The sequence below is a fragment of the Cavia porcellus genome, unplaced genomic scaffold (genome assembly GCF_034190915.1).
Source record: "Cavia porcellus strain 051 isolate PalLab524CR breed Dunkin Hartley unplaced genomic scaffold, mCavPor4.1 scaffold_6, whole genome shotgun sequence".
Classification (NCBI taxonomy): Eukaryota; Metazoa; Chordata; class Mammalia; order Rodentia; family Caviidae; genus Cavia; species Cavia porcellus.
In genome coordinates this window covers 48,998,112-49,023,936 of record NW_026947489.1, presented here as the reverse complement: position 1 = coordinate 49,023,936, position 25,825 = coordinate 48,998,112, and the positions used below count along the sequence as shown (strand labels likewise).

Sequence of the window (25,825 nt, the reverse complement as noted above, 5' to 3'; positions counted from 1 at the left end):
GAATTATAGGCGTAGTTTGAAGATATCTCCCAGATAGCCACTAAGAAGAAGAAGACAAATTGTCATTGATGACTGCTGTGCAGGGAGAGAATTTTCTGGTATAAATGCATTTTCCTGCTATCTGTGGTTCATGCATTACTGCCCCATTACTGTTCAGGAGAAACCAGAACAAAACTCTTCACTCAGCTGACTTTGGCTGCTGGGCATAGTGAGAAAGAAAGCAGTAAGTCGGGAGACAGGTTTCTCAACAGCAATATTCTTGAAACTGTACTCACCCTTTGATTCGCCATCATCCCAGAAGAGCTCCCCTCTTGCTTCTTTGTTCTCATCCAGGGCAATCAGGAGACCAAGAGGATTCCTCCGGCTGTAGGGAATGAGAAACATGCAAGAAATAAAGACTTCCGTCTCTAAAAACTTTGGCCCACATGCCCATCAAGCTGAAATGGGAAAAATCACTAGCATCAGGTTGCTCTGCTTTCCTTCAGGCACTAGGAGAAACTTGCCCTGAGCTTCTTTTATAGCAGTGTCACATAAGAGAGAAATGCCTCAAGCATGGCAATAAACATACATGTACAAGCCAATAATATAAGCGTAAAAATCACTACAATCACTACATTAAAACTACAGCTACTGCTATTATTTACAACACATACAACTGGATGGGAAGGAAATACCAGACGATAACTGTGCAGCCACATCACATTAGCGATGCTCCCCACAGTACAAGTGCCAGCTGCCTCTGGGAGAGCCACTTTTGTGCCTGAGCAGCGTATTTCCTCAGAAAGCAAAAACTTCAGTAAGCTCTGTCTATACCATGGCAACTGCCTTATCTGGGGGCATATCATTAATCTGAGTTTAGACAAAAATGACATTTTAATTACTTGTTTTATATTTTAAAATGAAAACATAAAACAATACTGATAAAGATAATAAGATGCATGTAGGGAAAGAAGAAGGAAGAAAGCAGTGTTGCTTGGGATCTGTTCATTGAGCAACTCCTCTGGACTCCCTCCCAGCTCCTGCTCCTCCTGTGCCTCGCCCTGCTTCACCTTTCCTACCACAGGCTTCACAGTTCAGCCTTCTCCATGCAACTCTGGTTACCAAGGCAATCGCCTGCTCTCACTCACTGCATGTCTCAAATAGTCAGTGCTACACAGTGCAGGAAACACACAGATGAATGAACTTTTGGACATTCTATACTTTAAGAAATATTACGTTTATTTACCAAATAATCAAATCAGACAATGAAAAGAGAAATAAACTCTAAGATACCACAGAAATTGTGAGAGACTTCCAGCAATACAGTAGACCATATATTCTTGACAACACATCTATTGATATATTACTTGTCCTTAAATATATTACAAATACAAAATCCTCTAAAAATAATCGTTGGACTTTCAAGTAAATAGGGGCTAGCCAACACTTCACAGAAACAACAGAAAAGCAAATATTGGTCTCTAGCCACAAGGGAGTATAGTAAGAAAAACCTGGAATTTCCCAGGGACAAATGCCTCGAAAGGCTCCAACTGTGCCACTACACCTGATAATCCATTATAGAGAACCTGAATCTCCAATCCTCATGTGAAGCTGGGTTCAGTGAGCAAGTTCATAAGAAACCAAGATGGGAGCTGTGCCACTGGCTTGCAAGCAAAGACAAGGCAATTCACCTCTGCAGGAAGGAGACTCACGTCAGACCTAATGCTCACTACATTTGAAAAGCAAAATATCAATAAACACACAAACAACAAGGCACCAAGAAAGACAGTCAAAGTAACCAACTGTAGATTCATATTCTCAAAGACGTCAGAGAGTACAATTTTCAACACAGAGCATGAAACAATCTTGAAAGAAACGAAACAGGGACAGAGGCGTTTAACATTAGGGACAGGGTATGAGCAGAACAGTAGCCCCACACTCTGATAAGGTGCAACTGTAGCAATCAACAGATTCCTGAGGAGAGAAAAGTGACACTGTAAAGCTTTCACCCCTCCTCCAAGTACACAGAGCTTGGAATTTTTCCTCAGCCAGAGCAAGGGGACAATTGACAAGAGACAACTGACATGAAGACACACTTGCTTCACTGTCGAACTACAATGCTTGCACCTAGGTTGAGATTGTAACACCAGTGATACCTGCCACACACGAAGATTCATGAGAAATCAGTGTGGAGGCACTGCCCTCGCACCTGCTTTATAGCTGATGACAGCAACCAAGTGCTGAGCTTCAGTGCTAATACTGCAAGAGGCTCACATGAACCGGGAAGAATGACTATTCTGGCTGTCAGTGTGTTTGTGAAATTCAGAGGACTTAAGAATGCAGATTAGTACCTCTCAAAGCCCATCTGGCTGCAGGTGTAGACAAAAACACTCAGGAGAAAAGACCAACAGACATACAAGATACAATTTGACTACAGCTCCTAACAGGCGAGCACAAATGTCCTGGGCGGCAGCCTTCCAAGGTCTTCACTAACTTCTCCTCAACAATGGAGACGGATAAAAAGAGTTACGGATATGGAGAAAACAAAAGCAAATTTTTAAAAATTAAAAAAATGTATTTTCTGGAAAATTGTTTTGGACTTCAGAATGACAATTAAGGCATTGGTAGCATTCAATACAAACCAGTGTTCTTCATATTTTGCCAATCAGAGCCCTGGTCCATAATTTACCTTAAGTGAGTGTTCAGCGCAGGCTCCTGCAAGGGCAAGATGTAGCCCCCACGCACATGAAGATTAATGTGGTCCAGAGGGGCTGCCACATCCTTCCACTGCCCCCTTGCATTAATGTTCACACCCTGTGGGCAGGGGAAAGGAGAGCATGAAGGCCAGGACACACACCTCTCTCGTCAGTGCATTCGGCCGATAGCTCGTCTGACTCTCAGAACTTGCTGCCTGTACTTCACAGTTCAGCACACACCTGCGAGACACTTTCTGCTCACTCTCTGCTGTCATCTGCTCCCTGCTGTAATGACTTACCTTGAAAGGCTTTGTGTAACAAATACTACACAAGATACTAGTACAAATACCAATATTGTGAGTAGTCAGCTTCAAGAAAATGTATGGAATCTCTAGTAGAGAACACTCAGGACAACACAGGTCCCTGTGAGAAGCTTCATGTTTATTTTACATTTATGTGAGTGACGGGTCACACTCAATAGAGCAATAACAAAATTGAGTTACAATGCTTAAAGTGGTTTATGCAAGACTACAAATATAAAGCAGGAGCACGCACATCCAGGGTTTGCCATGCACAGGATCCATCTAACTCACTTGTTTATGCATTTCCCTCACACACACAAGAAGAAAAAACTTACCGTGTAGTAATCGTACCAGTGGGCTCCAGGAAAATAGGCTTTGACACTTCTGGCATCCTGAAATTGTACACAAATGTATGGGCAGTGAGAATTTCTATATTTTAGAACACAGATATCAGGCCAAACAAAAGGAATGAAAAGATTGCATGGGACCCACCTGTTCCCTGTTAGCACCCAGAGGAAATTTTGCTACCCGTTTAGTGACTTCCATAAATCTCGTGGGTTCCAGTACATCAGAGGAAAATATCAACACTGGATTATACACTTAGCCCAAACACTTACCTAAGACATAATCTATCTGAGCTTGGGTCTGGAGCAGAACTCATAGGTATGATAAGGAGGGTGACAATAGGTGGCATCAGATGCATATTTAAGGTGATTCAGAGACAAGTAATGGAATGGCTGTTGCAGCCAGTTGGGTTCAGTAGAAGCAAGGGAATAACACACATGTCTGTGGATAGCTCTCTTGCAAAGTGTTCTAATCGTGACAGGACACTGTAATGAAATCCATATATACTCTTCCTGCTTGGAGAAATGTTAAATTCTCAAATGTCTCTTGAGGGTATTAGGACAAAATGGTTGTTGCTTTATTTGTTTGTTTGTTTTTCTTATGGTTCTAACCAGGATTTTCAGGCAGACATTAAAGAAGTGGAGGCTGATACCACAATATTGAAGCCATATTCTTCGACTCAGGAGAAAAAGAGAACAAGGTAGAACAAGAAGCCATGACTCAGGCAACTTCATACCCCTGCTGGCTTCTCCTTCCCTAGTCACCCAGCCTCACAGCTCAGATCCTCCACCCACCAGCACGGCCCTCCACACTCACAGGCTCCAGGACAGGGCTGACCAGCAAGGCCGGGCCCAGCAGGAACTGACTGTCTACATCCCAGGTCACACGGTCTGACACAAACCTGGAAGGAAAAGAAACTGGTCACAATCAGATCCCAGGGTCTGAGGAAAGACCTCAGCTTCAACTCTGTGTGAAGAATTCAGCTGCATTCACTGCCATCCTCACTTCTGAGTGTCACTGAAAATATGGAGCCCCGCTCTCCACAGGTCAGGCTCCTCTGAAGGCAGAAAGATATTTCCTCACCATGGCACATGCTAAACCGCAGGTTGGCCCTCATCGCTTTCGTCTCTCACTAAGTATCTTCTTTGGTTAACTAAACTCATTTAGGCCCAGGCAAACAACAACGGTAAAAAAAAGAAATGGAGACCTGTGTCTGCATTGACAAATTACATACAATTATGCTGTATTGTGTAGAATCCTTTAAGACATTTTGTCAGCTGATAAATATCTTTTCTTCAGGGACTATTAAAAGTGCAATTATCATCTCGGTGTTATGATCTTATAATAAAAGAGAAATCATATCTTCTGCTTGGAGAAATTCTCTGCATGCACTACCACTCTACAAAAAGAAATGCATTCTGCCTTAGTGCGCAAGGTACCAGGGGGACACTCACTCGTGCAGGAGAGGCCTCACGACAGTGACGCCCTCTGTGTGGGCCTTGTGCATCAAGGTGTAGAGGTAAGGCAACAGGGTGTATCTGGTCTCCAACACACTTTTTGAAATAGTCACAAAGGCAGCATCCCAGGACACAGGGTCTTGTCTCTAAAGGGGGAAAAGGACAGTTCAGCATTTTGCAAGGGGAAATCACAAAGCTCAGAGGGTCAGTGCACACTTTCCACATGGCTCACACATAACTAAACTAAAGGTAACGACAGGGGAGACTTCAAGAATATTATGAATATGCTGGAAAGGGACACTGAAGCACTCCTAGAAAGCAAATACAAGTTTGTTTCAGATATTTCTCTCAAATAATGTTGAAAAACCTTGCTGAGCCCAATTATTCCCTACACAATACCAAAGAATATGGTATGCTGAGAGGAGGGCTTCACAATTTGGATGATTTCCCCAAGGAAACAGTTGGTTGAACTTAGCTCAAAAATGGTTGTGCATTTTAAGTGAAAAAAACAAAAAGGAAAAACAAATAAACTACACAGCAGTCAGCGGGAGCTGAGGCCCTACCCTGGTGCCAATGGTGTTGTGGTTCCTGGAGAAGGGGTAAAAGGCCCCCAGCTGCATCCAGCGAGCACACATCTCATAATCGGCATCTTGAAAGAACCCACAGATGTCTGCCCCGGTCTGAAACAAGAGGAAATAAAACCAGGTCGGTGGTGATTTCTGAATGCTGGCACCACCTTGGAAGCAATCAGGAGGGATCTGAAGGCCACTTACATAGGACATGCCAAAGAGGCTGAACTCCATCATGCCTGCAATGGGAACCACATGTGTGTCAGGGTGGCATGGGGCCCTGCTGGCTCCTCCTGCCCCTCCTCCCTCACCCCTCCCTGCCACCACAGCCCTGCCAACAGACCCACTTACCAATGATCGATTTCTTCAGCTGGTCCCACGCGGCCGTGTTGTCTCCCAGCCAGTGTCCTGCCCAGCGGCCAGAAGAGGGGAATGTGGAGCGGGTGATGACAATCCCTCGCTGTCCTGTCACCTCCTGCACGGCTCTGGTTGGAGGACAGCAAGGGGGTGAAATGACACCAAAGTAGGAAAAGAAAGGCTACAGGCCTCTGCCTTGTAAAGTTCCCGGTGGCTAGGGCATGGTGAGGAACTGTTTGCCTCACACCTCATCAGAACAAGAATACATGGAACTCAGGTAGGGTGGTGCACACTGATGGAGGCCATTAATATGACTGGTTTATTTTTTCAGTGTTTACCATGAGTTCACAATATGATAAAATCACGTGGTTATCCTGAAATTGTAAACAAGCACTAACTCTGTTACTTATTAACACGAGACTTGGTTTTCTATCCAAGAGGAGGAAAGAGGCAAGTTCTTTTTTACAGATTCACTGAAGGTTATAAATACTATCCAGTGACTTCACAAACTAGAAAAGGTTAATTAAACAGGATACGCAGGAACTATTCAAACACAGTAGGTGAAAAATAGGGATATGTCCATTTTGAGATGAAAAAAACGCACTTATCATTCTTATTACTTTTGAGACTTCTAATCAATGCTGTCACAGCACTGGTAACCCTCTGTGTGTGACCCATTTGGATTGTTAGTTTCTCTATGATCGGAAAAACTGACTTATTTACTTCGGTCATATCAGCTACAGTAATAGGGCCTGGCTGTATGCTTGCAGGCTTTTTGTTTAAGATTTAAAATGGCTTGTACTTAAACTCTCCCTAAATCTTCGCATGATACATCAAAGAACTGTAGAGATTCTACACCCATCACTGGCTGATCCTACAGATTTTATCAACTAGAGAAGGCAGAGAGAAACTCACTCATAGGTGGGCCTGGTTTGAGACCATCCATACAGGCTGTGCACATCGTAGTGACGCACTCTGGAACCATCTGGAAGGATCTGCTCACCCTCCATGCACAGGGTCTTACTGCTTAGGCCACCATTTCTGTCCTCCAAATCTAAGGGGAAAGATTTAGAAATGTCAAAACCACCCGCAGCCTTTTTAAGGGAAGATACTCTGAATCTGAAGATTATTTCCTGCTTCCCAGGGACAAGGTAACAACAGTGGGTGCTGTGGTATGACCATTTACCCCAGAATTTTCAACATCAAGTTCACTACAGAAAGCAGAATTTCCTGCCAGAAAACTCAGGGTTCTTAAACACTATATCATTAGGGATGATACACTCTATTTTAACTTCTAACTGATTTTAGACAATTCTAGGAGGAAGATTAGTGATTGCCTATAGTATAAAAAGTTGAGACATGGAACTTTATATAATCTATGGAAAGTCGCCAAATTTATAGAAAGTATAATTTCTAGGGATTAAAATACAAACACAACTTCAAGGTCAATAAAGTCCATGACCCACAATAGAAGAGGATACCATTAATTTAAATCAATTAGTGGCAAAATAAATCATTGAAGATATACTATCACCAAAAACTAAGAGAGATCATGAATTAATCTGTCTCATAGATGAGTGGCAACAAGAGGTGCTTCTTGAAAGTAGAAAGCATTGAGCTCCTCAACCATTCACCAAAGAGATTAATGGACAGCTTTGAAATCAATGTGTGAGACTTCTTTGGAGAAATTACAGTCTCCTGAAATTTCAAATAAAATCTGAGGGGAAAACACTTAAGATAACATCATTATTGCATTTAGTCCTCATTCCCTTTTCTGTGTAAGACATTGAACTGTGAAACTTAACCATAACATGATTGCTCATGGATCCCTCCTATAGTTTTCCCAGAAAGAATACTATTTATTCTAACCTACAGTGAGGACTCCATCAAGGTGTTCAACATCAATCCCTCTGGCCCAGTACACTGCAGACCATAAGTTGAGTAAAGTCCTAAAAGTGATTTTGTCTTGATTTCCAAAAACCATCGGATCAATTAGGGCATGTCCTCAGGGCTCAGGATAAACCCCTAGATGCTGGGCTCTTCTAGGTGTCACCCTACGTTTATCTAGGGATACACTGCAGAGAGGCTTAGGGTCCTTACATGGCATGTAGGGAGGATGGTTCAGAGTACCATTCCTGCAGCCTGAAGGGACAGCTCCATTCACAAAACTTGCTGGTTCATTCATGTCCTACAAAATAAGTGTTCATAGTTCATTTTAAAAGATAATCATGTCCTGTCCAGAGAAAAGAGAGTAGTGAATAAATTATTTAAAATACTGGAATCTCTATACATGCTTGCAGCAGGAAGTTCATCAAATCCAGAGAAGAACAACTTAAAAACTCAGTTAATACCTACAAGGTGACTGGTCAGAGGGTGACAAAAATTCTCTCTTAGGGCAAGGAAACCTGCAAAGCATTCCTAGTAATGGCCCAGGAGGTCTTGCACCAGAAACCTAGGGCAAGATACAAGGTTTGAAGGGTATCATGGCTTCCCCATACTGAGTGACTAAGTGTTTTTGAAATATGCAAAGCATTCTTCACTATTATTCACATCTAGAAGTCACAGATCTGCAACTTAAGAAAGAAAAAGATATGCACACCTATCCATGTGTAAGGAACACATATGCACACACTTACAATCCACATGCCATCAAATTTCAAGCTCTTCTCTGGATTCTGTGTGTTGTTGTACAGCTCTTGAATCTCCCTCTTCCACCACAGGACAGTTGAATTACGGAAAAAGTCTGGGAAAGCCACATAAGCTCGGTATTGCTATAAAAACAAAGTATAACTCATTTGTGCTAAATGAATGTATTACACAGCAAGCAAACACTTACTTACAATGTAACCCATGCAAAGACTACACTGTCAGGTGGTAGATCGTGATAGGCCGAACAGAACAAACCTGCGTAGGTTTCTTGAGTACAATACAGAAGAATGAGCACAAATCATATACCCTAGAGTTTGGAAGACATGCAGAGGTTGATTACCCCTACAGGTTAATATGAACAGCAACAGCAACCTCATCTCATAATCTGATGCTCTGGATGCTCAGCCTTCAACTTCTGTCCAGATATTTCCTAAACTCTTCTCAAAGACAAGGCAAGAGGCAGAACGATGATAAGGAGAAAGAGTAGAAATGAGATGTGCCGTAGCAGGTTACAACAAAACATCAGCTAGGATTGAGAGGAAGGCATACAATTTGCGCTTGTGATATTACACCTGGATGCATCTTTATTTTCTATAGTTTCTTAACTACATAAAAAGTGCAGCTATACTTTCATTCCTCTCTCTCCTTAACCTAGTACCACATTTCACATAGTAAAGGACCCATATTATGAACCAACAAATGCACTCTTATTAAAGACACACATATAAAAGTATTGTGCAGCTGTGTCTAATGTGAAATGAGGGGACCTTAGGAGAAAGTTTCAATGCCCACTCTCCCTGCACCCTCAAATAGTAAACATAATGTCCTTATGTGAACTGTAAATATAGATTTAAAGTGCCACTCTTGGCAAAAGGGAAGGGGATTAAGAAATGGAGGAAGGAAGAACAGGAACAGCAGACAGATATTAAAAACAAGAAAGATGTGCTGTGCACATACTCCCCATGAATAATGGAATCATTGTGGACTTCAAATATGTACTAATAAAAATAAAATTTTAAAACAGGGATCTGTGTAATTGGACTGAATGCTTTTAGAAGAAAATGTTCTGATATTCTTCTGTTCTATTTTTTGCTCCTTTATTATTATATCTTCTTAGCCAGACATAATAATTCATAAGAAACAACAATAAATGTCCGGTTTAATTGTAAAGTCTCATATCTTTAAGCAGCAAAATTCAAAAATGTCTGTATACTCCATGTTCCTTGTAAAGGACATGATGATAGCTGGTAGACCTCTATAAACAATCTCCTCTGGTTAATCACACCATTCATTTTCTAATAGTGAAATAGCTCAATAATATTGGGGGTAAGGGCAGAGGAGCAACAGAAAGACCTTTACCTAAGGGAATATCAGTTCCTACTCACAGTACACAAAATCAATTGTCTAGAGAAAATCACATGTCTAGAGAAAACATAAAAACATGCAAATAGATCTGCGTGCACAGACCTTTCTTACAAAAAGCAAGAAGTCACATTATTAGAAATCTTTGGAAGCATCTTCAAATGACTGAAAGAAATGAAACCATAAAACTAGGAGAAAACAACATTCCACTCCAGAGACTCCATCCCAGGCAAGGTCAGAAACAACAGGATACAGAGGGAACAGAGGAGTAGGATGAAAAGCAAATATTAGCTATGTCTGCATTACAGTTTGATCAACAAGAGGATGCAAGTGGAAATTAAGCCAACCATGTTATATTAACCTCAATAAGTCACACTCGAATCATTCATTTCCATTCACTAAGGGTGAGGCCATCTGTACTCTGTCAACATTCCACCCTTCCTCTTTGCTTATACTTACTTGGATATTGAACCAGAGCTATGCATACCCGAATGACTGGATCAAGAATTGCTTATTCTAATCCACTGTGGGTACTAAGCTGCAATTCCTGTGATTCCAAATAAAGTGTTTCCCTCAAAAGCAAAATTTTCATTTGGAGCAACTGAATTCTATGGGCGACCCTGGACACCACACACTGAAAGTCACATGCTGTTTCCCAATCACTGTGTGATAATCAACACTGAAGCACAGGCCTCCAAATAACCTCATCATTAGGGTTAGTAGTCACTCCAGTGGCTGATGGGCTGTAGGTTTCATATGCTAATACGCAACCATATGACGAATGAAGCAGCCCCACTATCAATGCAAAAATATAACTATGGAATCCTGTGTCCACCAGTGCCTCTGCCTGGCACATTTGTGTGACCACATGAACCACGTGAAACACCAAAATTCATGTGATTATTTATAAGAATGGAGGAAAGGAGAATGGATAGGTCATTTCCCTCAAATTCTCATCACATCTTACATAGGTAGATAGACAGACAGACACATAGATACTTGTAAAAGATCACAAAAAGAAAACAATATAGAGCTCAGTCTGAAACTCTCTTGCAAATTTGAGAAACGTGCCCCAATCAAATGCAGTCTCTTCTACTGCCTCTACGGACAAAACATGAAGACATATACAGCCCAAAGACAGGCATCCTGTTCAACAGTACCTGTGTCATGTTTTAGAGCTAGGGCACTACTGTCAACTAGGATACATGCAGTCAGAAAGTAACACCACAAAAGAATACATGCCTAACCAGTCATACCTATTTTCACTATTCCGGGAGAGCTGTCCCACCTGAGAAATTTCTCCTCAGATATGCAGGTTCGGTATAATATTATTCTTCTATCCAACACTGATAATGTGCCTTCAGGACTACCTTATAATGGGAAATCTTTCACATAAACCCCCATCCATCAGATAGAATCCGATATTTTTTAAGAGCTATTTAAAGGGCTCTTGGCCTTGGGCTTTGAGTAATACTATAAAACTTTACTGCTGTGCTTTCTTCTCACAACACTGATAAACATTTATTCATTCTTAAACTGACAGAGTTTCATAGTAGTAAAATGTCCACCACCTTGTTGACCACACAGGCCAGATATTGGACCCCTTATGCCTTTCAGTACTACTGGTGGTAAAAGAAAAATATCTCTTCAATGACTTAAAAACAATTCTATGCAGTTCCTTGGGCTAAAATATCCTATGGAAAGAGTAATCATTGCAGAAAAAGAGTGAAACAAGGTCAGGAGAGATAATGATTTTTAAGAACTAAGGGAACCCTGCTCAGAGATGTTATCAGAACAGTGGGTAACATCACTTCACGGTGTACATATCACAGGGTAGAATACAGTTGAAGCTACTGAATAACAAGCAGCACCAATTCACTCAGGTAACAAATGATTGATGATGCTGGACAGCATTTATGTCCAGCTGTAGGGGCTATCAGAATCCATTGCAAACAAGAAACTGTTCCTAGGAAAGAATTTTCAAGAAAGATGGGAAATTAAGGAGAAAGAGAAAAGTGGAAAGACTCAAGATTCAAGGAACCTGACAGTGGGGATTTATACATGACAAGGTAGAGAAGAATAAAAGAACAAATAATGTGCAGAGAAAGACTCAATAACTAAAGAGAAAGCTTGGACACTGTAAGTAAGAGAGTTATCTAAACAACTATAACCACATTGATTCAGAGGGAAGTAGCACTTGTACGTGAGGTGTAATCAGGATTTCAGGGGCCTTTGAAATCTGACAGCTTTGAGGGCGAAATTACCAGAGTCATCTAAAGCCATGAAAAAAATCTGAAGATCTCTCACTTTCCCAAGGATAACAACACCTTAACAGTACCTTCATTGCTACAGGAAACAGATCTTTACTGTATATGAAGAAATCTGCACACAGACTTATGTACACTCAGGACATAATTCCTAAGTGTTTATCCTTTGCTGAACCCATACCCATGGCAGGGAATTTCCAGAAACCTGGGTAAGGCTCCTTGGTCCCAAAAAACCCTCCACAAAGATGCACAGTGGGGCTCTTACCTCTACTTGACTATCCCAGTCTAGAGAGGGATCAACAACAACATCAGGGAAATCAGGCCAAACCTGTGGAGAAACAAACATTCAACAGCAATGCACCATACAGTATTTCCCAAGAAAATTGAAACTATGCTTTAACGGTCACTAATGCATCAATTAGCATGTATGTCTAATCTAGAGGGACTGAAGACCTGGTCAAGATGCCCAACTGCCTGTATGAGGGCTATGGCAAGAGGATGAAATGAGAAACGGAGAAAATTGAGTAATGCATGGTGGGGTGCTGGGAGGCCCATGCCTCAGCAGGGGCAGGGACCAAGATACTCCAATGCAGCCACTTTCTAATGGATGCCTAAAGTATAACTAGCACAAGATTCAAGGTCTGCAGTTTCAGGAGTAAATGAATAATCCTGGAAAGACTCAAGAGTGTAGAGATGATCTTATGCTAAGAAGGATCTTGCCCTGCAGCGTTCTTTTTAATCTTAGGAATTTTACTTTAATATTAGTGGGTGGCAGATGATAGCCCATGAAAAAGAATTAATGAGAAGTCTCCAAAGGTGATACTCTAATCTCAAATCTACATTTGAAACTTAGGGAACTGTGCAAAATGAGCCACTGTGAATTTGTGGTCTCCAACATAGAGTCAGGTAGATTCTACAAAATTCTCGCCTGTACCAACTAACCTTGATTGAAAAATTAAAAGTATGGACCTCAGATCCCAAATGCAAAGGACCAAGAAACAATTCTGACAAACATTCTACCACCTCTAAGATACTGCCCTAGCCTGGGATTGGTGGATCATCCATCCCTTAGGTCATACCTTTCCCCAGACAATGCCTCCATCATTTGGGTACTTGATGAAGACATCATCTTCCACACCCCGAGTGAAGGCAGGGTAGGGCTGCGTCTCATTGCCAGAAATGGCTGGGTCCTGAAAGCAAAGCACAAGTCAGGAGGGGAAACCACAGCCAGGGAACGACAAAGGGGCAGGAGACAGGGGAATTGTTGACACAGGTGTCTCTGGCTTCCATCTGAACTTTAATACATCCATCAACCCTAGAATATCAAATTCTCGTTGTGCTTCAATTTCTCTTCTTGCAGCACAAAAGAAAATACAGCCTAATGCATTCTCCATCGAGGGCAGCCACTGCCCATACTAGTCACATTCACACAGGACTAACCAAGATGAGGATGACCCGCATCCCATCGGCCTTCAGGCGATCAATCAGAGCCGGTAACCCAGCAAACTTGGGGCTGAGAGTGAAGTCCAGCTGCCGCTCCATGTAGTCGATGTCTGAGTACTGCACGTCCTGTGGGAGGACACAGGGAAACACAGGGGCTCAGGTGGTACAATCCAATTTTGAAAGGCTGCAATCATCCAACTGGTGGGGAAGTTGAAAGGTTTCTCGCAGGCTCTTTCAAATCATGACTCTGGAATTTTTTGATATACGTACAGAAACTTTATCTCATTTTTCAAATTTTTAAAAATAAACTGGTATGATTTCTGATTGTTCCCCTAAATCCTCATATGCTCATTGGTGGAACTCTTCAGAGATGGCTGCTTCTAAGGTATGAGTTACTGGGTTTGAGGGTAACAGTCATCTGAATTAGTCTACTAAGTGATTTTTCATAGTTGTATTTGTGCATTGTTGAAAGGCCCAACCTGGGTAAGTGGCACCACCCCAAAGGTTCATAGCGTGGATAGGATAAAAAGGAAAAGGAGGTTTGCTTTGCTATTGTTTCTGCTCTTTCTGCTGCTTTTGATGCTTGCTGCTGCTGTCTCATGCCTCACACTCTGTGAACTGTTTCCTCTCTCTGACGCTCGGCTGCCATGCCACCCTGCTTTGGAGCCACTTGACTATGCACAGAAACCTCTACAAACAGGCCAAAATAAATCTTTCCTCCTTTGGCTGTTGAATATTTTGTCCCAGCAAGGAGAAAAGTAACTAAGACTAAAAGTCTTAGTTACTTTTCTACTTTACTAGAAAGAGAAGTATTGTTGTGTGCTTGCTTTCTTTATCTATAAATTGGAGGCAATTTTAAACTTAAAAAAAGTATTGTTGTGTGCTTTCTTTCTTTATCTATAAATTGGAGGCAATTTTTAAACTTAAAAATCTCTAAGTGAGGGGCTTGGGATTTAGCTCAGCGGCATAAGTGCCCGCCTTGCAAGCAGGCAGTCGTGAGTTCAATCCCCGGTACCAATAAAAAAGAAAAAGACAAAAAAAAAGAAAAATCTCTAAGTGAGCAAAAGGATAAAAGATGGTAATGTGTATGTGCAAGGGCTTTTACAGTGAAAAATAAAACACATTCGGAGAAAGTGCTTTGATTTGCCAATATTAAAGACTGGTTATGGTTACCTCTCCCAGAATGCCATCTGTAGTATTAATGACCTTTGTTCACTAAAAGTAATGAGAACGGTGCAATCATAACACAGTATGAATCATAAAACCATATGGACACAAAATCTACTATAAAACAAAAAACTCCACAAAGCTGTGTATAAATATTTCATCCAATCTTGTAGGTAATCAGACACAACTCTCTTAAGAAGACCATATACTTTGTGATGTCATTTCTTTTCATTGTACATTAAGGAGAATAAATTTAAACATAAAAGTGGCCCATGGGGTCAGTTTGGATTATTGTGCCCCTCTTGGCCTCTGGTTTGTTTGCATATGCACTTGCTCTGGAAAACCACGCCAAGATCCCCATGGTCAGCCTGTGATTGACCCAAAGTGAGTAGAAACACTGTGCTGCAGTCACCAGGCACTCGAACAGAAGACACATCGCCACATACAATAGCCTCATGCATTTTAATTCCTTTTTGATAAGCAAAACTATTGTTTAAGGGACATTTATTCTTACAGGACCAAAGGATTTTACACTAAACGCTTTGAAGTCATGGAAAGGAAATGGAAAAGAGCACGACACAGTAGAAAAAGCCTACATCAGCTTTATGTCATTGCTGTGAGCCTTCAGTCCTCTAGGACCTAGGTGGGAGCCAAGGTTCCCATGTGTATAACTGTGTTGGGCTGATACTCATTGTGACATAATGTGAGAAAACTCTTTGTCTTCCTCCAGAAAATAATAAAACTCTACACCTAATCCAGACAGTAAGATATGTGAGCTAGCTACAAGATCTCAGAGCTAATGCACAGGTCCTTTACGTACATAGGGGATCTGGGCAGCCACCATGTCATCATACAGGCTGGCAATCTCAGAGTCATTCTCATATCCATAGCGACATAGCTGGAACCCCAGGGACCAGTAAGGCACCATCACAGGCCGACCAATAACCTAGAAAATAGACAAAAAATAATAGTCCTTATAAAGAAAAGGCCAGAATAATGTTATACATCAATTCTCCAATTAGGCAGTCAATAAATTCAAATCCAGAGATTAACTGAAAGGATGCAGAACCGTGGCAATACAAGAAGTAATTATTTCTGCTATACTGAATCTCCTATAAGAATTCTGGAAAATCTGGGCTTGCTCTAATTCTTAGATTTGGTCTAATTTATATGGTGGGAAACCATAAGCCAAAGGAAAAATGCCTGGGTGGCTCTCCTGTGAACATTAAGGAAAGAGAAGTATTGTTGTGTGCTTGCTTTCTTTATCTATAAATTGGAGGCAATAGTAACATCTGTCTAGGGCTTTTAGGATGAGAAAACATGTATTAAATTCTTTGATATGCAGTAAATAATAGATGTAATTATTATACAAGTTCCTGTCATTGCTGCCACAAGCACCAACACTCCTCACAACAACCACATTATCAACACCCTTCAAATCAGTGTCACATTTCCCAACCTCACCACCACCACCAGCACGTCACCACCACTACAACTTCACTGCTATTCCATCACCAAAACTAACATCATTCCCTCCAACCCACAGCCACTAGGATCAACTCTACCGTCCTTATCATCGCCATGGCTCTACCCAGAATAAAGCACACTCCACTACAACTAGCCTTGTCACCATCAATGTTAGCATGGCCACTTCTACTACTCTACAATAAGTTTAATTTAACAGTTATTTAACATATGTGCTTCCCTATAAAACGTATACACCTCTGAAAAACAATGATTCCATTTATCATGTGACATTTATATAAATGGATATAGCCTGTAGAATACAGAAGGTCTAAATAAATACCTGATAAGCAAAAAATATTCTCCTACCTCAGTGTACTGCTGGGTAACAAGCTCTGGAGTTGGGCCCAAGAACACATAAAAGTCCAGAATTCCCCCCGTGGTTCGGTATGTCAGGGCAGGCAAGGGCTGGAACGTCACATCTGAAAAGATAGGAAAATGTTAACCAACTTGGAAAACTTCATGATGAAGAATTAGCTCTGGCATCCATATATCTCTTTATAGAATATGAGAGCAAATATTCTTCGCTTCACTAACAAGAATTAAACAAGCTGAGTAAGAATTTACAGATCTCATACTTCAATGTTTCTTTTATGGTGTTCCATATTACGATGTTATATGTTTTCCAGTTTTGCTCTTAAAAATCATTTCAACTTGTGTTTTACAGTAGATTGCAATTTACAAAAGGTTAAATAAATATAACTGAGGGTTCACATGTTTACAAGGCTCAGGCTAGCTCTAGCATCTTATTCAGTAACCATGTGCTGTCAAACAGGAGGCTGACAATGACGAAATATTGCTACCTCATCCATGGCGTATATAGGGAGGAATCACTTTCTCCCTACATCCTGATTTTCCATTGGTTTCTTAAATACCACACAAATATTCTATGTACCATCCCAAAATTAAGTGCACTGATTCATAGATTACAAATCATTCAAGTTAGATAGTTGTTCCCACTAGCTGAACTGTAGGATATTTGGAAGTAACTTGGTTTTGTTTTCCCTTCCTATGTGATTTCTGTCAAAAAAAAAAGGAGTAATCTTATTATTACTTGTCACTGGAATGAAATAAACAGAATGCTACACAGAATAACAACAAAATCCACAAGATAGGAATTATGACTTCGGGGCAGCCAGGTCACTCAAATTCTAACATTACTTAGGAGTAAGTAGTATTCCAAAAAATAAAGGAGCATCGGCATCACCTACCCATGGCATTGCTGTTCAGCAGCAGCACACTGTGGGCATTGCCGTCCTCCTCGAGTCCCATGTAGTAAGGGTGGACACCATAGGTATTCAGCTTGTACTAACATCAGGGGGGAGAAGGGACACAGGGTTAGCACACACTGTGACACATTAGGAAATTCAGCCCATATGTTTATTAAGACGGGTCTTGCCTTTCCTGAGAAGTAAGTTAAACACAGGCAAACAAAGCTGACCAGGTATGGGCCCACTTGTCTCAGAGCACAGTGTGACAAGCCCCACCCAGCCAGGGAAGACTAAGCACAAAGCACACACGCTGAAGGCAGACAGAAGCAGAGACGCATGCTCACCCCTGGGGGCTGGTCTCGGGAAAACATGCCCCACGTGTGCCAGTTCAGGTCTCTCCGAAAGGCCGTGTGCTCCGTTTCACCAAAGCCATAGATGTAAGAGGAGGGCAGGCGGGTGGAGATGCGGAGGAACATGTCATTGAAGGTGAAGCCCAGGACCTGCGAGTCCCAGCTGAGAAGTGCACAGGTAGGTTATAAAGGACCTCAGCTTTCCTTACTGAGTTGGAGCAGCTGACTTTCCAAGGGCAGCAGAACTGCTAATTGTCTCCTGCCAACAGAGCCTGCTCATCTCCTAGTACAGCGCAGTTCACATGGATAAAACTATCACTGATGCCCTTGTTGAAAGATAGAAGGCAGCCTCCCCTTCTCTGCTTTCTCTGTCACTGTGCCCTTTCACTGCTCCCCCACCACACTAAAGTGAATACTTCCCACCATCTCATCTGCCACCCTCCGTACCAGCCCCGCCTTCTGCTCTTGCTCCAGGATGCTCCATTCCTTTCATGAAGACTTACTGATGTTTCTAAAGGAACCTCATATCATGCGTTTCCTCTGTTGCATTCTTCAGTGGCTTTTAATACAAACACCATACACACTCCCTAAAGCTGCCCCTTATCTGAACCCACTTAACATCCCGGCTTCATCCCCACCTCTTATTTCCCCAAGTATTACTTTAGACCTTTATATTGCTAGACATGCCAAGTCTTCTCTTTTTTGTGGTCTGTATATTTACTATTCCCTTTATCTAAACTATTCTTTCCCTTCCCAAGGCTCATGTGGACATGTCCTTCCCCATACCCAAGTATTACTTCATCTCCTCTTTAGAGACCACAGATGATTACAGTATGGAAAACAGAAATCTCTGACAACTCTCATTTGATCTTCTATTCTTCCTATAAGGTAGCTATCACTATCTAACTTTTTTCTTTTTAATTTATAATTACACTATCTTTTGTATCATGAGAAGAAAGACTCCTTCAGTCCTAACTACAACATAAAACAGTATGTGGCACAGAGAAGGTACCCTATAAACGTCTATTAGTTGAATGAATTCCCAGGAATTGCCTCAGCAATTATTCTTGGGCTCCTAGTAAAAGGCCTGAAGGAAATAATATATTCATGGATCTAGAAGTGAACAGTGTTTTAATTTGAACCATAATATATCCAAGGACAAAACACTGACAAGGAAAATGTAAGTGACCAGAAATTCAGAGTAAGAGCCACTTACATTACAGTGCCTGTGCTTTTCCTGCGAATCTCAATTCCAAATGGATTTTCCTTAATGAGGACATCATAGAGTCGACTCTGAGAGGTGCTGGATGGAACTGTGGGTATGTTCAGTGGAACTGGAACTTCATAGCGATTGTTGTTGGGGTCATAAATCTAGGGAAAAGAAATCAAATTTTTATAAGATGTATATGGGGGAATATCTGCTGTTTCATTATACAGCAAGTGTTTACAGTTAATGATATTTCTTCATAGAATTCAAAATAATTATAAGTGAAGATTTTAATGTTCTTAATTTAAAGGGATGAGAGACATATGAAATTATGAATGATTATCCTGAGTTGATCAGTTTGTTATATATAAAAGAATCAAAACATCACAATATACAGATGTACAACCATTACTGTCAATTTTTTAGAAACTCTTTTGCTCAGTGATCGTACTTTTGAAATCTGTATCTTAGAAGAATGTTGACATTTTTGACAGGGGTATGGATGCTATTTCTTATTGTTATTTTCTCTGATATCCCAATTTAATAGGAATATCAAAGGACAATATTAGATTTTAACATTTTGAACTGCATGTGTTGTATCTAACAACACTCACTTTGATATAGATGGTACTTAAAATATACTCATAAGTCAGTGCGGTAATTATCAATATATTCATTTTTGTGTGTGGGTATATGAGTATGTGAACGCTTAAAAACCATTTGGAAGTGGGAAATACTCCTCAAAAAAAGCATGAACTACTGGCAAGCATAAGATCATGAGAGTTCAATTACCAGTACAAAAAAAAAAAGCAAGAATTACTTGGATTAATGTCCTTGCTGAAAAATGTATATAAATTGATTTATTGAGTATGTACTACATAGCTGCTTGATACTGTGCTGGACACCAGGGATTTAAACTGATTAAGCCAAAATTATTATTTTGAAAATTTCATATTTTAACTTGATGTGAAAGAGAGCCAGTCACAGCACTTCAGTGATAAGGGTTAATGCAAAACTATGTAGAAGTGCTGTGAGACTATTGGGAAGAAAATACCTAACACCTTTTCTGGGATGCTGACACTCTGAAAAAAACATATACTGAGTCTTAAAGTTTTGTAGCCATTAACTAAATACAAAATGAGACTATGTCTTTCTGGAAAAGAAATAAGAAAGACAAAGGCATGGAGCATAAAAGTGGGCTCAGAAAGGCACAGATCTGGAAGGCAGCTACTGCTCTATGAAAAGGCAGAGTAAGCAGGAGTTAAGGATAGACCAAGCAAATTCACTCATTTCAAATCCATAGCCACCTCTGGTAGGGATGGAAACATAAAAAGCATCAATCGCTCACCTGCCCCACCCGAAAGGAAGGCTCCTAACTGTTCTCTCCATTTCTCACTCTCCTAGCTGTTTTCCTGAGTAGCCACCACAATTACCTAAATGCAAATTAGGATACATCACACTGTTCTGTTAACCATTTGTTGCTGTTCTTTGGATTAGGATTATGATCTAGTTTATTACATCACTGAATTTAAAAGAGTAAACTGACTGGTGTGGATACAAATGCCTATAATTTCAGCATTCCTGGAGTCTGAGGCAAGAGGATCAAAAATTTGAGCTCATTTTAGCTTCAGTTTAGTCAAGCTCAACTGAATGATTTTACATGACCCCGTCTTAAAATTAAAACATAAAAAACAGAATATAGATGTAGGTGAATGCAAAGGCCCTGGGTTTAATCCTCAGTACTGAAAAAAAAAAAAATAGCAGGACCAAAAAAGGTTGTGTCAGTACCTGACACATATCCAGTGTTTACCTTAAACTGCAGCATTTCATCCTTATGGTAGGTCACCTGCAGGCGCAGGGGGCTCACAGGGGTGGAGGGGAAGGCGTTGGCGTAAGAAGAAGACTTTAAGGAGATGTCAGCGCTCGCGCCCTGTGAGTCATACTGCACATTGCTGACAGAGTACAGATCGGTGACAAAATAGCAAAATGGGACCCCTGTGGTACTGGATTCCTGAAATAACAAGTCAATTTCACAGATCAGCATAGGGTTCCATCCTTACCGAATACTGATAGAAAAGGCAATTTATGTGAAGACAATATCACCATCTTACTTGTTTACTTAGGTATCATATATTAGTGGCAAAAATTTAAATTACTAATCTCTAAAGGAAACACTTATTAAAGACACTGATAACTAGCCTCACACCAGGATCAGATTCCTTTGGAAGTCTTCTTTCTCTGGATTGAAACTGCAGATTAGGAGTAGAGAATTTCAGGGAGCACAAACGCCATCAGCAAGCTTACCTCCCAGACACAGCCACGGGCAATGCAGTTTGCTTCAGTGACACCATGCGCATCGGGGTAACAGTCTATTTTTATTTCATCCCTTGTGGTTGTGCTCCACTCCACCGTGTATGCCTCTCCCAGGACAAGATTAATTTCTGTGATAATGGCAACCTGTAGGGATTGCAGAAGTCACAGGAAATTCAGCCTCAGGATGAAGGCCTTGCAAATCTTAAAGTTTTTTTTAATGAAATAAGTAGAAATGATACTAGACTGTCACCAATCCAATTAACATATCACTATAACTTGTATGAACAGAGCTGTGTGTATGACAGAGGGACTGGTCAGTAACAACACAGCAAATGTCACTACTTTGTCAAAACTTGTATGTTATATTGTAACAAGAAGTGAGCTAAATAAAAGCTATTGTGATCACCCCCTTTCTTTCTTTTCTGTTTTTTTCTGCCTCCCCTTACCCTTCTTTATTTAGTCAGCTCCTCCCAAATTGAGCTTACCTTCTTTCCCTTCACTCCCAAACCAATGTCTCCATTGGTCTGCTTTGGAGGAACAACATGACTGTAGTCTAATTCCTATTTTGGTATGGAATCTTAGATGAACGGTTTAAATTCATTGGGCTTGTTTTATCAACTGAAAAACTGGCAAGTTATATAAATGATAACATTTCCTTTGATTTCTAAATTTCTCGCTTCTTCATTTCTCAAAGCCCAAACATTAAAAATTGGGGATCTTTCCTGACTCCTCCTCTCCGGATCAAATACTTCATATTTTTTGCATTTATAGTATTGATCTTCATATTTTTGCAGTATAGTATTTTCTAAATAGCCCTTTTCTTTGGTTAATGTTCTCATTTGTCAAAACCACTATGAACACATGTGGAGAATTAGTATCCTTCTCCCAGTCTCCTAGTATAAATTACCTTGCACTTCCCTGTACTACTAAACCCATTCTCTACCTCTACTTCCTACAAAAGTCTTACCTCACAGAATATATAAAATATGTTCTTACAGCACAGTGCCCAGCTAGGGGTTTTTGCTTGTTTGTTTTATTGACAGATGGTCATGTTACGTAGTTGAGGCTGGCCTTGAACTCCCTATGTAGTCCAAGTTGGCCTCCAGCTGACAGCAGTTTTCCTGCCTCAGCCTTCAGAGTGCTGATATTGGCTTGTTCCACTACACCCAGTTTAAATGTGTAAATTTTTAATGAACATATCAGAACTAAAATCATGTAAAAATAAATTCAAGTTCATTGGGAATTTCTTCCCCCCACCCATGGAAATTTCTGACCCAACAATCCTTCTTAATTTGAAGGCTTATTTCATCACCTTTACCAATTTTTTTCTTTTTTTTTTTTTCTTTTCAATTCATCCTACATCAAGATTGTGATAATGAAACTGAGCAGTCATTTTCAACAAGAAGAAGAAAAGACTTCAATCTTGAAAACTTTGAAGCACTGAATCAATGACAGCAACTCTCTGTTTTCTAGTCTTCTAATTGTAGACTAAAAACCAAATCCTAATTTGTTACCATTTAGCATTCCCAGCCACTTGCTACCAAAACATTCCCAAAACCAATTCATTATTCCATCTTTCAAGGCCAGCTCTACCCTTGCCCAATCTGAGAGGCTTGATCCCATTGAACTTTGAATATCAAATAATACAGGTACTAACATTTCCTCTATATTCATTTTGATTTCCTGCCACCTTGCAATATTTTCATTTAGGCAAATTATGACTCCCTTCCACCCAAATTCAAACAATGTAAGAGTTAATTTTGTCCTATGTTAATTAATTTATCTGACTAAAAAGGATTCAATTTGTTTTCACATATACATATTTAAAATGTCTTGAACTTTGAAGTACTCAAAGTTATGTAACAAAACACACAACTTTACCACTAACTTTACAATATGTGTACTCTCAATTTAACTTTAAAGTGAAATCCTTCCCACTTAGATTTCTCATGTTTAGAAGAACACTTGCAAGTCATGCAGAGCTAGCAGCTCTGATACCAAGATCCCTTGAGTATTTATGATCAGAACTATTTGGAGAAAAAAAGTCTTCAAAATGTTAAGGTATCAGGTAAGCAGATTATAAGATTGTTCAATGGGTAAGATCTCAGCACATGTGTTGAAAATTTATTTCACTATTATCATCTCATCAAATAAGCATTCATTAGGTAAGATTACCAAGTTCTTTGCCTTAATGCATCTCCTTTAAGTGCCCAGATCCCTTTTCCTCAGGCCATTCCCCACTTTTCTCACTCTGCTCTTCTTGTGTCCACTCGTCATAACTCTTTCCTGGAAGGAAAGTCAGTGAAGAGAGAAGTACACCCAGGTGCAGGTGCAGAGAAGACAACAAGGACGGGAAGAGCATTGTACCGCAGCCGGTTCCTCGGCAGCTCCCTGTCTCAGTCTAGCTCTGGCCATCTCCTCATTCTCATTTTCTTTCCCAACCCTCGGACTTACCCATCACAGAGCTCACAATGATTTGGTACTTTAGAAACTCATTCAGCCTTTGCATAAAGACACACCAGGATGTTAGGAAAAATACAAAATGAAATAAAGAAGTTCAACAAAATGACCTTTTACCTTCAGACTAGAATCATAAGTGACTTTAGACGAAGTCTGAGTGAGGACACCATTGTGTTTCACTGTAACGTTGGTAGGTTCCTGTGTGCCAAGTATTTTAATCTCCTGAAATGCTAAGTTATTAGGGTCCTGGTAGGTTGACTGAGAAATCGTCACATCTAACTTGTTCTGCAAAACAATTAAAAACAAAGGTTTGCCAATAATGCACAGATTCTCTAATCACCCAAATGCTACAGACGACCCCAGATCCTCCCCATTGCTCTCAGTGCCTCCGCTTCTGTACTAAGTGTGATCAAGGACTGAAAGTTTACTTTTAAAATTCTCTAAGAAAAATATTAGAGACAAACATACATAAGGAGAAATTTTAGAAAATTATATTTGAAACATTGGTTGTTTTTATCAATATTATTGCCACTTTCTGATAACACAGATGATGAAATTATTGGGAGTTGTTAAGTCATAATTTGAAATGTTTCCTTAATACAAATGAAGTTACAAATATAATCACACACACAATTCATGTATGGTAATGGTCAATTGCCCACTGCCAAGACTCATAAAAACAAGCTACTTACTTCAGTGACAGAAAACTCACATAACAGGTAAACTTTATTGAGCACAGTATCTGAAAGCAGAAGAAAGACAAGTCAGATTGGCCTATCCATCACAGAATAAATCTCAGCTGCCTCCTCTTAAAGACACTCTTGATGTCACAAATGAAAAGATTTCCTTCTTTATGTGAATGAATGATATTTATTTGTACATAGGCACCACAACTTCTCTATTCATACATCTATGAGTGGGTTCTTAGGTCGCTTCCATATCTCAGCTTTTGAGACTAGGGCTGCAATGTACATAGGAGCACACATATCTCTATGACATACTGATTTCAATTCTTTTAAATATAAACTCAGAAATGGGATTATTAAATATATGGTAGTTCCATTTTTAATATTTCAAGGATCCTCAAAATATGATATCATTTTGTATAATGGCTTCACCAATTTATATTTCCACCAATAGCATCCAAGGTTCATCTTATTTTCTCAGCATTCTTGTCCACACTTGCAAGTTCTTATCTTTTTCATTGCAACCCTAACAGGTGGGAGGTGATAGCTCATTGTAAATTGTCATTTGATTTCTCTGCTGTTTGGCGATGTTCAATGCCTTTTTATATACCTATTGGTCAGCGGTATGTATTCACTGGAAAAACATATATTCTAGTTCTTTGCTCATTTTAAAATCAAATGATTTATTTCCTCATTATTGAGTTTTAAGAATTCCTTTTATATGTTTTGTGTTAAACCTCCAGCAGATAAGTGGTTTGCATATATTTTTCCAGTATTGTATCATCCTTTTTGATTTTGTTGACTCTGGTTATGCAGAAGCTTTTTAGTTCATAGTAATGTCATTTGTTATGTTTTGTTTTTCTTTCCTCTGCATTTGATATAATAGTCAAAAACATGCCTAATATTAAAGAGTTTCTTTCCTAAGTTTCTCCTAGAATTTTTCAGTTTCAGCCAAGTTGCCAAAATATGGAAACAACCTAGACAAACAACTGCAGATATATGTGTGTGTGTGTGTGTGTGTGTGTGTGTGTAAAACATATATATGTATATATGATACATACTTATATTTAAATGGAGATATATATTTTTATATATATGGGGAAGTATATATAATGCAATACTACACAGTGATTTCAAGGGAAGTAATTTTTGATAATTGTGACAATATGAATGAATCTGGACCACATTATACTAAGTGAAATAGAACAGACATAGGAGATGTTGTCACATAACTGCCATTATATGTAAAATATAAGAAAAGATCATTTCATAAAAGCAGAAGTTAGGTCAGTTAAATCAGTTAGGGACAGAGGAATGCAAAAAATGGTCAAAGGTTATAAATGTTCAGCTATGCAAGAAACAAGTTCAAGGGTGCTCATGTACAACACTGGTAGAGATTAATGTGTTAGTTAATTAGATTGTGGTAATTATTATACAAGATAGATAGACTTCATTAAACAAGATATATATGTATATATGTT

General features: G+C 39.9%; 1 protein-coding gene across 1 annotated transcript in view; it reads right to left on the bottom strand.

Moving 5' to 3' along the window:
* LOC100714419 (uncharacterized) overlaps positions 1–25,825 on the bottom strand; it is a 247,343-nt gene that overhangs the window by 180,189 nt on the left and 41,329 nt on the right. Inside the window, exons 23-45 of the mRNA XM_063250621.1 lie at positions 24,351–24,400; positions 23,776–23,943; positions 21,190–21,342; positions 20,696–20,896; positions 18,895–19,049; positions 17,673–17,841; positions 17,329–17,425; positions 16,427–16,539; positions 15,414–15,539; positions 13,424–13,552; positions 13,063–13,173; positions 12,249–12,311; positions 8,342–8,476; positions 7,806–7,893; positions 6,621–6,759; positions 5,700–5,833; positions 5,553–5,587; positions 5,343–5,459; positions 4,777–4,925; positions 4,139–4,223; positions 3,313–3,369; positions 2,669–2,793; positions 276–364 (exon numbers count right to left, since the gene is read on the bottom strand). Of these exons, the coding sequence (XP_063106691.1) occupies positions 276–364; positions 2,669–2,793; positions 3,313–3,369; positions 4,139–4,223; positions 4,777–4,925; positions 5,343–5,459; positions 5,553–5,587; positions 5,700–5,833; positions 6,621–6,759; positions 7,806–7,893; positions 8,342–8,476; positions 12,249–12,311; positions 13,063–13,173; positions 13,424–13,552; positions 15,414–15,539; positions 16,427–16,539; positions 17,329–17,425; positions 17,673–17,841; positions 18,895–19,049; positions 20,696–20,896; positions 21,190–21,342; positions 23,776–23,943; positions 24,351–24,400 (2,688 nt within the window). The remainder of the gene's footprint in view (positions 1–275; positions 365–2,668; positions 2,794–3,312; positions 3,370–4,138; positions 4,224–4,776; positions 4,926–5,342; positions 5,460–5,552; positions 5,588–5,699; positions 5,834–6,620; positions 6,760–7,805; positions 7,894–8,341; positions 8,477–12,248; positions 12,312–13,062; positions 13,174–13,423; positions 13,553–15,413; positions 15,540–16,426; positions 16,540–17,328; positions 17,426–17,672; positions 17,842–18,894; positions 19,050–20,695; positions 20,897–21,189; positions 21,343–23,775; positions 23,944–24,350; positions 24,401–25,825) is intronic.